This window comes from Rana temporaria, chromosome 1 (genome assembly GCF_905171775.1).
Source record: "Rana temporaria chromosome 1, aRanTem1.1, whole genome shotgun sequence".
NCBI classification, from domain to species: Eukaryota; Metazoa; Chordata; class Amphibia; order Anura; family Ranidae; genus Rana; species Rana temporaria.
In genome coordinates, this window is record NC_053489.1 from 184,908,305 (window position 1) to 184,923,111 (window position 14,807).

The 14,807-nt window shown below is 45.8% G+C and overlaps 1 protein-coding gene across 1 annotated transcript in view; it reads left to right on the plus strand.

Annotated features, from left to right (window-relative positions):
- DNAH10 (dynein axonemal heavy chain 10) overlaps window positions 1–14,807 on the plus strand; it is a 278,707-nt gene that overhangs the window by 85,717 nt on the left and 178,183 nt on the right. The window contains exons 14-16 of the mRNA XM_040347338.1: window positions 1,335–1,486; window positions 3,462–3,623; window positions 3,940–4,147. Of these exons, the coding sequence (XP_040203272.1) occupies window positions 1,335–1,486; window positions 3,462–3,623; window positions 3,940–4,147 (522 nt within the window). The remainder of the gene's footprint in view (window positions 1–1,334; window positions 1,487–3,461; window positions 3,624–3,939; window positions 4,148–14,807) is intronic.

The window sequence follows — 14,807 nt, forward strand, 5'->3', positions numbered from 1 at the left end:
GTGGTATAATTACATGACCTCCTATCTAGGAAGCAGTTAGTACAGGCTTTGCCAAACAGTTTAGTCTTAACTGTCCAGACATTACAAAGGTTCAGATGGATCCTAAACCTTCAGAAATTGCCCTTGGAACTGTGTATCATTTTTTTTTTTTTTTAAAGCTCATGCCAGAGTGTTTTCCACTCAGGAGAAATATCAAACTCTCGGATTCCAGGGTCTAACTCTCTAGTCCAGGTTTTGTCCAACTCTACGCTTATGTATGAGAGTCATGGGTCCTGAGTCCTGTGTTACAAATATGGGGGGGCTGGATGTGGACCTCCTGGTCTCTAGGTTGCACAATAAATGAGAATTAGGTTTGTCTCCAGGTACAAGGATACTCTAGCTGAAACAGTGTATTCTCTGTGGGATCAATACACTCTATGGCTTTCTCCCACAAAACTCTCTCGTCTGCTTGGCAGGATTGAGATGAAAGGCATTCTTGTGATTCTCATTGCTACAGACTAGGTGGATGTGGTACTTTTACCTGGTTAGACTCACAGATGCTTCACATGCTTTACCAGATTGTCCCAATCTTCTGTCTATGCCATTCTGATTCACGGTTGTTGGCCTTAACAGCATGGCTATTGAAGCCCGGGTATTGCGGGGTAGAGGCATCTTGGAATTGGTGGACCCCACAATGTTAATGCTATTCTACTTCTCACAAAGTCTATTATTGGACTTGGACTCACACTCACTTGGTGTGAGTTTTGAGTCTTTTATCGTAGGAAATTCTCAGTGGGACAAATCCTCTCCTTCCTACGGCTGGGTTTGGAGCAGAGTTTGTCTCTTGGTGCTCTCAAAGACCAGGTTTCTGCTCTTGTTATTTTGTTTCTCAGACTGTTGGCCTCTTATTCCTTAATTTAAGAACTTGTTCAGGCAGTTTCCTATGTCACTCTCCCTGTTTGTTCCCATGTGACTTCAATGGATCAAAATTTGGTTCTCTCTGCACTACAAAAAATATAATTTGAACACATTAGAGACATACCCCACATGATGGTGAGGCCTAGGTTTTCCTTCTTGCCTAAAGTAGACTTTGCTTTTCGCCTAAACCAGCACTTTGCTTTTCATGACTCTGTTTAGCTGCAGTTCACCCCCAAATTTTTTTTATGCCATTGTCACAATATGGCATGCGCTGTAAGCATTTATCTCTTAGCCAATGCTTCGTTTATGAAAACTTTTCTGACTGCATTATAGCATGCGGTAAACGTTAGTGAATTGACCCCTAAATGTGCTTGTACATTGAGGCATTTATCCCTAAAGGTTGTTAAGATGTTATAACAATGTGAACTTGTTTTTAGGTACATCGATGACATGAAACAAATATTGACTTCTTATGAGAAATTGATGGCATCTCTGATTGAAGCAGAAGCACAACTGCTTGACTCTCAAATCAGAGAACTACTGAAAGTGTTCCGATCTGGGTACAGAAGGCTAAATTGGAACTCCTTAGGTAATAATGTTGCATTAATAGTTACTTGTTTTTTCTTTCAATACTACAATTTCTTCCAACATTACAAAGAGTAAATTAAATAGAGGCATTTTAAAGTGTATCTAAAGCCAAAATGTATTTTTGTTTTCAATAGAGTTGGGAAGGGTTTGCACCTTTGTCAGGGTTGTATTATTGTCTGTATCCTGACCTTCTATATTTGTCTTGATGACCATTGTAACCAGACAGTAGTTGAAAGAAAGTTCTGATTGGAAAGGAATAGAAAAAAAGCTTGTCCCAAAACAACTAAGAGAGAATGCCAATTTCCTTGGGGAAATCTCCTCTCCTTTCTTGTTCTATCTCAAGTTGGAGAAAAATCTCCCCAAAGAAACACCATAAAAATTCCTGACAGTTTATTGTTACAATTTCATACCCTGTATAATACTATAAAATTGTTTTGACTTTGAGCCTAGCTATGGGCAGGATGATTTTGGTAAATTTAAAAAAATTGCACTTTATACATTTGTACTTTAATAAGTAAGATCAAACGTTTCTTTGGATGCAGTACACTTCTTCATTGGTTAATGTGGAAGTTTTTTTTTGCATTAATGAGCTTCAAAAGTTTATCTTGACCAGTCTAGTAATGCAAACAGCACAGCCAGGTTTTGGACTGACATTTCTTTACAGTCTACATTGCAGTTGAGCTATATGGTCGTAATCTAGGCTGTTGTACAATGAAGGGGCAGCAGTGATATGATAAAGCCATCAATCTGCTCTCTCCTCCGATGTTAAAAATCCTTATGGTCTGCGAGGAATATTATATGCATATTTTTGAAATAGTGATCCAATTGCTGTTGTCACCCAGCAGATAGGCGAACATACTAGCCATCATCTTATGCCTCCACCCAGGGCTGCTGTTAGAAATCACAGGGCCCTCTACAGCCTACAGGAAAGGCCCCCGCCCCAAAAATATCAAAAGAAATATTTTTACTAATAATACACCAAAATCATTATTAGTGGACCATAACATAACGTACAGAATTCCTGTTGCATCTAAAAGATAAAACTGTATTGAGTTAATAAAGTTATTTGTGTAAATGAGGTCTTGGGGCTCATTTATATAGGTGCTGTGGCCTGTACTCTGTGAATCAGTGTTTTTCTTTTTTTTTTTTATATTGCTGTGTGGAGGCAGCCTATGTTACACTATGGGGATGCAGCAGCTGTACGAACACAGCCGCAAGTCCTAATTTGGTAGGCGTATGGGTGAAGTCGTATGGCACCAAACACAGACTGTGTGACACTCATCCACCCCTGCACACTTCTCAAATTAGGACCTGCGGCTGTGTTCATACTGCTGATGCATACTAAAGAAGTGACAATCAGCTCCAGCTACACAAACTGCTCATTCACACTGTATGTGCCAGAGAATCTGTGTGAATGAGCCCTTATTTTTTTAAAATTTGTTTTACAGTTTTGTAAAATGCGTTTTTACATTTTTTAAAATTTTTTACTTTTTTATTATTCTTTTTTTACATGTTTTTTTTTTTTTTTTTTTTACAATTTTGCTGCTGGGGGTACTACAGGAATGATGCCCTGTGTGCCTCTCCCTCCAGCAACTGAAAGCCGGTGGGGGAGAGAGGGGGGGAGAATCCAGCTTTCAGCATCGTTCCTTCGTTCCTGAGTGAGTAACTTATAGCGGTACAAATGCAAACTAAATCGCCTCAAGGCGCTGTAATTGTCACGCTACCTGTCCTGCCCACATCTGATTCCCCCTGCTGCCCAGGTCCCCCTGTGTGCCTGGGTCAGGGGGACAGGTAGTCCCCGCTTATCGGTGGCCCTGTCTCCACCCCCAACTTTCCTTACTTCTAAATACATTTTTTCCCTAAGGGCAGCTTTGAATAAACATGTTGAAATTTTACAAAAAACAGTTGTATCTCACAAACGTATTTTTAATATTTGTTTCTATATTTTTTATTAAGTCGTTTTATCTTTCCTTTAGGTATTCCAGAGTACATCACTAGATGCAGCCAGGCTTTGTCAAAGTTTGAATCGCTGGTGCATAAAATTCAGAAGAATGCAAATGACATTGAAGTCAAGCTGTTAGCCATCGAATCAGCAAATCTCTTCAAATTTTTGACGGAAAAGTCTACAGACCTTCCAGGTAATGTAGCCTGAAAATTCTGTATTGGGAAAAAGAATCAGACTGTACATGCTAGAGTGCTGCTGGTTCTGCTAAATTATTACAACAGTTTTAGTGTGTCTTGAATGAAAATACATACTACAGACTTCTAAGCATCAAACAATTGCCTGGAAAATGTTGGCTTTATCACCATGGTTCTCTGATTGGGCAGTGGTCTGTTACATGAAAGATCCAGATCCATAGATTTAAGTTTCACTTCTTTTATGATTTAATGTGTAACATTTTTTAGACTCCATGCTCATGCTTTGTAACTATAATTTTTTTATCTGCTATTTAGGTATAAAGGAATTCTTTGAATACATAGAAATTGAACGGGCTAAGGATGTTGAAATCATGGTCAGAAAATATGTTGCAATTGGTTCCATTCTTACAAAAATAGAAGGTCTAGTGGTGAATACTAACACTGGCAAAAATCCAAAAATGGCCCCATATTATGCGTACTGGGAAGGCAAAGTTTACAACACGTTGACAAAGTTGGTTTTAAAGTAAGTGTAATGCTTGCTTATTTGAAAATTGCAACTTTCACCACATTTATCTGCACAGATCAAAGGGAGACATTTTGTGAGCTGGCTGTAGCATATAAAATTAGAGCAACAAATTCCTAATTAATATTAGTAAGACTTACCAATATAATCTAGCTAACACATCAAAGATATAATTGATTTCCCACGAACTTGACGGTTCAGAGATGATTAAGAGAATTAGTCACCAATGGGTGTTTGTAATAATCTCTATTTCTACTTTCAAATTGTTATAACATTGTAGCCTTATCTAAGGACTGCTGGTAATTTATTTATTTATTTATTATTTTTTAAAGTTTTTATTATTTATTATTTGCTAGTTTCAGAGCAGAAGTAGCAGGCTGTAAAGTTGTCTATTCTCCTCTAACAATAATGACCTATTGGTGCTACTTGCTCACAAAGCATATTCACTATAGTAAATTTAGGTTCTCAGTAGCTACAGTTGTCAAACAAGGCTTATTTTGAAAAAAGATCAATATTGGCAATATATTGCAAACACGGGAGCCTAAAGCTCTATTTCAAAGCAGCAACTTTTCTGCAAACATCAAAACCAGTGAACAAATAAAAGGAAAAATAAAGTTGCGCTAAACCTAAAATGAAAACCCTGAGTGTTAAGACTTGTACACATGATAGGTTAACCAGAGGATAACGGTCTGATGGACCGTTTTTATCGGTCAAAACCGATCGTGTGTGGGTTGTTGTTTAACCTTCGGTAAAAAAAAAGCCAACTTGCTTTAAAATTAACCTATGGAATGGTAACCGATAGGTCAAAACCGATCGTTAGTAGGCACGACCATCGGTTAAAAACCCACACATGCTCAGAAAGTCGATGCATGCTTTGAAGCATTGAACTTGTTTTTCTCAGCACGTCGTTGTGTTTTACGTCACCGCGTTCTGACACGATCGGTTATTTAACCTATGGTGTGTAGGCGTGACGGACCATCAGTCAACTTCATCAGTTAACCTATGACAATGGTCCTTCAAACGATTCTCATCGGATGGACTGACCGTGTGTACGAGGCTTTAGTGTTGATTAATAATGAAAAAAACGTGTAGGCACATGAAGGCCCATGAATGACCCTAAGGCTGGATTCACACCTATGCATTCTTAGTGCTTTTTGCATTTTGCAGATTTGTACTACAGAACATGTTCCATAGGAAACCATGGTAAACAGACTCTAGTGCAAATCTGCAAAATGCAAAAAGCACTAAACCTGCATAGATGTGATTCAGCCTAAAAAATGATGGTGAAAAAAATGTGCGAAAAATTTAAATCAAAATAAATCAAGTGAGTCAATATAACTTGTAAAATCGATACAAAACATAAAAATCAATAAAATTCATAAATGGATGATCTGAGTGTAACACCAATGATGATGAATAGCCACCCGTGCACAAATCCAGTAACGTCCAAACTCTTCAGATAAGGACTGGAACCAAAGTGAACTCCACCACCATATAACAAGTTAATCCGCTTACCAAAGCCCCATGGTCCCCTATAACGGTGGAACTGGAGAAGCTTGTATTAAATCTCAGCTGGATAGTACTGGCACCCTGAATCCACAGCCTCGCTAGTCAGCATACTCCATGGCAGTAAAACAATAGACAATGATGTGGCATGCAAGGAAAACAGATGCTTCAATAGTGTAAAACCTTTGGTATTTATTATAAAACATATAAAATCTATATTGCACTCACAAGTTTAGTTGACAAAAAAGCCTTAAGCCTGCTGCGCTGGCCGGACACAAGCAGGCAGACCTGTCCGTCTGGAGATTAAGCAATGGTAGAAGGTGACATCAGCACGCCGCTCGTTCCACCCTACGCGTTTCGTGATAGTTTACGATAGTTTTACTTAAGTAGATAAACAAGTAAAACCAGGCCTTGTTCCGAGAGCGCGCACAGGCGCACTTCCATCCGGAGCGTCCAGGCCTCACTCAGGATCTCCGTCAGTATAATGCTTCGCCTCATAGGGATCGCGTAATCGCGCGAATATTGGTATACTGAAAGTCTAAGGATCAAACCCAGGCCTCATTTTGAGAGTGCAGTCAAGCGCACTCCCAACCGAAGCATCCAAGCCTCGTTCCAAATTGCCATCATCACAGTATCCCACATCATGGGGATTCCGTGTTCCCGCAAGAGCTGGTGAAGCAACTGGGAAGAATACATTTACACACAAGACTATTATGATTGTGAGATCATCTCTCGTGTGTGTGGATTTAAAAAATAAAAATCTATATATAGAGCAAAAATAAAATTAAAAAAGAAGAAGAAGAAAAAGAAAAAAAGAGAGAAAATCATCTCCCAGAAGGCAAGATCAGTTAGACCCGACCAAAGAGGGAGGCGGAGATGCTTAAACATAAAATCGAAACAGGAAATGTTAGTAATGCCCATCCAGGTGTCACTGGCAGCTGAATTATGCCGCGACTCCTTGTGGATAAAAATAGTAAAACACCCCCTGTGTGGATCACCGAGGACAATCCCCACATGGAACTCAACGTAGGAAAAGCCATGGGAAACCCACATCTGTGGGATAGGCCAAAACGGGGGCGAGCATGGAACAATCTTAAAAATTCTATCGAAGCAGACCCCCGAAAAGCCTATCCCAATAGGGGGCAAAAAATTGAGTCATTAACCTGGTGTACATCTATAAAAAATTAAATTGAATTGAATAAATTAATAAGTTGACTAAAACATTTTTGGATATTAAAATAGCTGCTAAAATTACAAAAAATTGCTAAAATTACTACAGTGGACATCTGACAGGGACCCAGACCAGAGTAAGTAAAGCTAAAGCAACATCCCTGACACATATAAATTTAATGATTAGAACAGGCCACAGGATCTGATAAACATAGATAATGGCTAAGTCTAATAATATACTCATGTATGTAAACCAAGATAAATGTTAGACTTCATGAGTTGTTGATAAAGGCATTAATGTCGGTGTCCACATTAAGGCCAAACGGTACATATGTTTTTAACCAGGAAAAACCCAGGACATTTCTTGTTTAGAGATTTCTCCCTCAACTGAGCTGCCCCTCCAATGGGGTCTGTACTTGTCTATTCCTACAAACAGAGTGTTGGAGGGATTCCTATTGTGAATTTGATCACAGTGCCTGGACACAGAGGGCCTGATTCTCAAAAGAGATACGCAGACTTAACTGCTGTTCAGCCTGCGTATCCCTGTGCCTAACTTTGGAAACGATTCTCAAAAGGCTTTTTCCAAAGTTAGGCAGAAAATCTGACATGTGTAAGACACTTACACGGTCAGATTTTAGGATGCAGTACCGCATCCGCCACTGGGGGCATTTCTCATTGAAATGCAGCTTTGCGTATGCAAATGAGGACTTAAGCAGATTTTTCAAAGCTTTGATTTCTGCGTAAGTTCCGAATTTGCCTGCGCAAAACTAGGGCTGGTTTTATAATGTGGAAAGTTAGTCACACATTGTAAAGGCCCATTCCAGCGACGGCATTTGGTATGCATTCCTGAGGGAGAACTCCACGGCAATTTTTAAATTCAAAACCGGCATGGGTTCCCCCCCAGGAGCATACCAGGCCCTTAGGTCTGGTATGGGTTGTAAGGAGACCCCCCCACGCCGAAAAATTGACGTAGGGGGTCCCCCTACAATCCATACCAGACCCGTATCCAAAGCACGCTACCCGGCCAGTCAGGAATGGGAGTGGGGACGAGCGAGCGTCCCCCCCCCCTCCTGAGCCGTGCCAGGCCGCATGCCCTCAACATGGGGGGGTTGGGTGCTCTGGGGCAGGGGGGCGCACTGCGGGCCCCCCCACCCCAGAGCACCCTGTCCCCATGTTGATGAGGACAGGACCTCTTCCCGACAACCCTGGCCATTGGTTGTCGGGGTCTGCGGGCGGGGGCTTATCGGAATCTGGGAGTCCCCTTTAATAAGGGGGCCCCCAGATACCGGCCCCCCACCCTAAGTGAATGGTTGTGGGGTACATCGTACCCCTATCCATTTACCTGTAGGCAAAAAGTAAAAGTTATTAAACACACAACACAAGGGTTTTTAAAATAATTTATTATTCTGCTCCGGATGCCCCCCCTGTCTTCGTTATTAGCTCAATTACCAGGGGGGCTTCTTCTTCCACTCTCCGGGGGTCTTCTTCCACTCTCCGGGGGTCTTCTCCCTTCTCCGGGGGGGGGGATTTCTTCTTCCGCTCTCCGGGGGGGGCTTCTCCGGACTCCGGGGGGCTTCTTCCATCTTCTCCCCTCTTCCGCTGTTGACTCGGCGAACCCCGGTTCTTCTGCAGCTCTCCGGTGCCTTCTTCTTCAGCGCTGGCTGCCTGCTATGTTTGTGTGTTAGCTCAATTTCAAACAGGCAGCCGGCGCGGTCTTCTGTGACGTCAGGGTCTCCTCTTCTGTTCTTCCGATGTTGACTCGTCGCCTGTTGTCGCTGTAATGATGGAAGCGCGCCTTGCATCACATTTATATAGGCATCACCGTCCCATCATGCTCCGGTAGGTACCCACGTGGTGGGTGCCTACCCACGTGCACCCACCACGTGGGTACCTACCGGAGCATGATGGGACGGTGATGCCTATATAAATGTGATGCAAGGCGCGCTTCCATCATTACAGCGACAACAGGCGACGAGTCAACATCGGAAGAACAGAAGAGGAGACCCTGACGTCACAGAAGAACGCGCCGGCTGCCTGTTTGAAATTGAGCTAACACACAAACATAGCAGGCAGCCAGCGCTGAAGAAGAAGGCACCGGAGAGCTGCAGAAGAACCGGGGTTCGCCGAGTCAACAGCGGAAGAGGGGAGAAGATGGAAGAAGCCCCCCGGAGTCCGGAGAAGCCCCCCCCGGAGAGCGGAAGAAGAAACCCCCCCCCCCGGAGAGCGGAGAAGACCCCCGGAGAGTGGAAGAAGACCCCCGGAGAGTGGAAGAAGAAGCCCCCCCTGGTAATTGAGCTAATAACGAAGACAGGGGGGGCATCCGGAGCAGAATAATAAATTATTTTTAAAACCCTTGTGTTGTGTGTTTAATAACTTTTACTTTTTGCCTACAGGTGAATGGATAGGGGTACGATGTACCCCATATCCATTCACTTAGGGTGGGGGGCCGGTATCTGGGGGCCCCCTTATTAAAGGGGACTCCCAGATTCCGATAAGCCCCCGCCCGCAGACCCCGACAACCAATGGCAAGGGTTGTCGGGAAGAGGTCCTGTCCTCATCAACATGGGGACAGGGTGCTCTGGGGTGGGGGGGCCCGCAGTGCGCCCCCCTGCCCCAGAGCACCCAACCCCCCCATGTTGAGGGCATGCGGCCTGGCACGGCTCAGGAGGGGGGGGGACGCTCGCTCGTCCCCACTCCCATTCCTGACCGGCCGGGTAGCGTGCTTTGGATACGGGTCTGGTATGGATTGTAGGGGGACCCCCTACGTCAATTTTTCGGCGTGGGGGGGTCTCCTTACAACCCATACCAGACCTAAGGGCCTGGTATGCTCCTGGGGGGGGAACCCATGCCGTTTTTTTCTTTGAAAATTGGCATGGAGTTCACCCTCTCAGGAATGCATGCTGAGCGACACTGTCATTTTTTTTTATAATCATTTGTTTTCCCGGCGCGTCTTTTTTTTTCACCCGTCGCAACTTTAGTGTCCCGTCGAAATTCTCAAAGCCGCCCGGCGTTAATTACGTTCGCGCGCTGCACGTCGGGAAAATTACGTCACACGCATGCGCAGTACGGCCGGCGCGGGAGCGCGCCTCATTTAAATTTTAAACGCCCCCAGGAGAGGAGGACCGCCTTACGACGGCGGCACTTAAGTTACACGGCCTGAATTTTCTACCTAAGTGCTTTGACGATCGGGCACTTAGGTAGAAATTTTAAGTCAGTGTAACTTAACTGCTGAAATTTAAGTTACGCAGACTTTTTGAGAATTTGGCCCAGAGTGCTTGTCAAAGCCTTTTCTGATATTGGCAATATGCTCATTGAGTCTAACACGCAATGCCCTTTTGGTCCTCCCCACGTATTGCAGGCCACAAGGGCATTGAATGGGATAGACCACCCCTTATTTTGACCCTTATTTGTGCTACACTCAATATGCTGGCATCTTCACCTTCACTCAGAGATCTTCACTTCTCAACATAACTTCTGCAGTCATTCTGTCTCCCAACTTTTTGGTTCATCCCAATAGCTTGTTATCTGACCTACCACGATCTAGTCTCTTTGTAGAAAGTAAAAACAGCCCATTCTCTCATCTAGTATTTCAGTACAACTTTTTTGACCACGAATAATGCACTCACATTTAGCCTTTTCAATAAAAGCATGTCACCAATCTCAGTTGGTGGACTGTCTGATGTCACCACATGAAACCTGTGGACAGTGCCCTACAACCTAAAACTCTAACAAGTTAAAAAAGGGATTCTGCTTCATGGGGAGAACATAAATCGGCTAGGTTGTAAATTTCACATCTTAACGGCCTTTTTTCTTTTTTCTTTACCTTTAATTCAAATTGGATGAAAGTGCATTTTATGAAAATTGCGCCAAAGATACAGCAAACAGTATTTTCTCTTTTCATCCATGGACGGACACAGCCTTCTCAAGTCTTGACATATGGGTTATATTCTGTCTAATAGGGGAGGACTAGGCAGAACATGTTAAATATTTAAATACATGTCAATTTAACAGAGTTGAACAGCCCCGCCCAGGGGGGCGGTCCCTCCGATCATAACCCCTTACCGTGCAGTGAGCAACTCAGTTTTTTTCTGCCTAGTAGAGGAGTAGGACCTGGCTCCCTTTGGGCCCAAGGTCCTGAAGAAATTTTTATTATTTTATGATTTTATTTTTGAGAATCTTCTATTCATACTGCCGGATGGGTGACAGGTTGGATATTATAGATCCTTGTAGTCCCCCCAGTCCGGCCATCGAGCGTGAGCAGACCTTAGCTATGCACTGGGTCAGCCACGATGGACCCCATGGCTCCAGGGGTGGCCGGTGAGCGACATGCTGCGGGGTCCACATATGACTGGGCTGCTGTTGTCTCAGTCACAGTGGACCGGGCCGACAGCTACTCCGTACCACTCGGTTGTAGGCCTGTCAGGGACACGCCAGCAAGTCCTTGCAAGGACGGGTTAATACAGTTCCTCCTGCCTCGGCAGAATGGAACAGCGGGTCATCGCAAGACAGGGCACTTGTGAGTGCTCTTATCGATGCTGTGAGACACTCTCTCAAGCTGGAGGATACAGCTGAGACTACAACGGGTCTGTCTCTTTTGGGTCACACAAATAAAACCGCTTTGTTAAAGTTTTTCCCTATGTGTCTTTCTTTGATAAGTTCATAGATAAGGAATGGGAACGGCCGCAAAAGTCCTTTGTGGTCCCTCAGCGCATGGCTGTCCGTTATCCTTTTGAGAAAAACTTTTTGAAAAAATGGGCCTCTCCTCCAGTCGTTGACCCCCCAGTCTCTTGGCTAAATAAAGTAACCACTCTCCCGGTAGAGGGGACCCCTGCTTTTAAGGACCCTACTGATAGGAGGTGCGAAGCAGTGAGCTGTTCCATGTTCACCATGCTGGGGTCAGCGTTGCGGCCTATTTTGGCTGCAACTTTGGTGTCTCAGACACTTACTGAATGGGCAAAGATTTTGCGCCAGACAGTGACGGAGCATCAGCTTCCCTCAGAGTGCGTAAGGCTGGCCGACCAGTTGGTACAGGGCCTTGTGTATGTCTGTGATGCCGCTCTGGATGCGGCCCCTTTGATCTCCAGAACCTCTGTATCTGCGGTAGTTTTGCGCTGCCTGATTTGGCTGAAATGCTGGTCAGTTGACCAAGCTTCCAAGAAAACTCTGGCAGATTTGCCTTTCAAGGGTGGGAGGCTTTTTGGTACCTCGCTGGACAACATTATTAAGGATGTCACGGGAGGTAAGAGCACTAAGGGGAAGAAGCCATGCCGTAAGCTGGGGCCCTCCTATTCCGCGCAGAAGTGGTATTTTCGTCAGTCAGATCCTTACAAGCTGACAAAGGTCCAGCTGGAGGACAGAAGCGTCCCTGGGTGCGCAAGCCAAACAAGCCGGCAAACGAGCCTGCTACCGCATGAAGTTTTGCCCCCACCCAACTCAAGGATAGGGGGACCAGTGGGTCTGCGAGGTGGTCACTTTGGGGTACAAGATCGAGTTTCTTTCTTGTCCTCCAAACAGATTCTTTCCCTCAAATCTTCCTCTCCTTCCGGCTCGTCTGGCTGCCTTGATGGGGGCAGTGCAAGACTTGCTCAGGGGCGGGGTAATTTTACCTGTGCCACTGGAGGAAAGGTTTCAGGCATTCTACTCGAAACTGTTTGTAGTCCCAAAGAAGGACTGAGTCCGTCCAATATTGGATCTCAAGGCCCTCAATGCCTTTGTAAGGGTGCGAAAGTTCAGAATGGAATCAATTCGTTCGGTGGTTGCTGCCCTCCATCCAGGGGGACTTTCTGGCATCCTTGGACATCAAGGACGCATACTTGCATGTCCCAATCTGCGCCAGGCACCAGAGATTTCTGCGCTTTGCGATCGGCAAGGACCACTATCAATTTGTGGCTCTTCCCTTTGGCCTAGCGTCAGCACTAAGAGTTTTCACCAAGATGCTCGCTCCGATTCTGGCTTTGCTGAGACAGCGAGGCATTTCTATCATGGGCTACTTGGACGATCTTCTTCTGAGCTGCTTCTGGCTCAGAATTAGAGGAGGACGTGTCTATAGCCAGTCAGACCCTACGGGAATTTGGTTGGGTGTTGAACGTTCAGAAGTCGGTGTTGGTACCGACTCAGCATCTGGAGTACCTAGGTTTGATTCTGGACTCCTCGGAGGCGAGAGTCTTCCTTCCTTTGGAAAAGTTGCAGACACTCCAGACTGCGGTGAAGTTTTGCAGAAGGAGATCCTGTCCAAATGGAACAGATCTCCATTGTCTCTGGATCGTCCAATTCAGGTAAGTCACCTGGTCAGGGCCTCTCTGAGTTGGTGGCTGAGATCCCCAGCTCTTCAGTCTGGGAAGTCGTTCCTTCCCTTCCAGTGGACTGTGATAATGACAGATGCCAGCCTCACAGGTTGGGGGGAAGTCTGGGGAGTCCTGTCGGCCCAGGGTTGCTGGATTCCGGACGAATCCCGCCTGCCGATCAATGTACTAGAGCTTTGAGCGATCAGGCTGTGTCTCTCCTCGTGGTCGCAGAGGCTACAGGGACACTCAATCAGGATCCAGTCAGACAACGCCACAGCGGTGGCTTATGTCAACCATCAGGGAGGAACACTGAGCTCGGCTGCAGCGTCGGAGGGCGTGTCGGCTCTATTGCCCGTTTACATTCCGGGCGTAGAAAACTGCCAGGCGGACAATCTAAGTCACCAGATGCTGGACCAAGGGGAATGGTCGTTACACCCAAAGGTGTTTCAATTCCTTTGCCGGATGTGGGGCATGTCGGACATGGATCTCCTGGCTTCTCGACTCAATCGCAAGGTGTTGAGGTTCGTGGCCAGGTCCAGAGATCCCTGGGCAGACGCGTCAGACGCCTTGGTGGCCTTGTGGGGTCAGTATCGGCTAATTTATGCCTTTACCCCACTGAAGTTGCTTCCTCGTCTGCTCCGCAGAGTAGAGGCTGAGGGAATCCCGGTGATTCTAATCCCTCTGGATTGGCCCCGGCGTCCCTGGTACGCCTAGTGGCGGATGCACCCTGGCGGCTGCCAATGCGGGAGAACCTTCGGTCTCAGGGTCCCATACTTCATCCTGCTTTACAGTCGCTGGCTTTAACGGCATGGCTATTGAAAGCCAGGTACTAAGGGACTGAGGTCTGTCGGATTCGGTCATTTCAACCATGCTAAGGGCAAGAAAGTCATCTTCCCGGAAGATCTACTATCGCACTTGGAAGGCCTACATCTCTTTGTGCGAGGAGATGGAGTGGTGTCCACGGGCATATTCGGTTTCCAGGGTCCTGCTGTTTTTATGGCGTGGAGTGGATCAGAAACTTGCCTTAAGCACCATTAAGGGTCAGATTTCAGCCTTGACTGTTTTCTTTCAATGTCCCTTGGCGACCCATTCACTGGTGGGTACGTTTGTACAGGGGGTTCGACATGTGATTCCCAGAGTTAGACCACCTCTTCCTCCATGGGATTTGAATCTGGTGCTCTCCGCTCTCCAGGAACCTCCCTTTGAGAACATCAGAGAAATTCCTCTCTTGATACTATCTCAGAAGGTGGCCTTTCTAGTGGCCATTACATCTGTCAGACGAGTTTCTGAGTTGGCGGCCTTGTCTTGCAAGTCACCATACTTTGTCCTCCATAAGGACAAGGCGGTGCTCCGCCCGCAGCCTTCTTTTCTTCCAAAGGTAGTTTCAGCTTTTCACTTGAATGAGGACATTGTTCTTTCTTCCTTGTGTCCTCGGCCGTCGCCTCCTAAGGATGTGCTCTGCGGATGTACCTGTCTGCTACGCCCCCTTTCCGGAGGTCACACTCACTGTTTGTGGCAAAGTCTGGTCCGCAGAAGGGCCTGGCGGTCTCGACGGCCACCATTTCTCGTAGATCAGGCAGACCGTCTTTCAGGCCTCCACCCTTAAGGGGCGGGCACCTCCCTTACCTGTCACGGCGCACTCGACCAGGGCAATTGGTGTCTCCTGGGCTGTCCGACATCAAGCGTCTGTCTCACAGGTG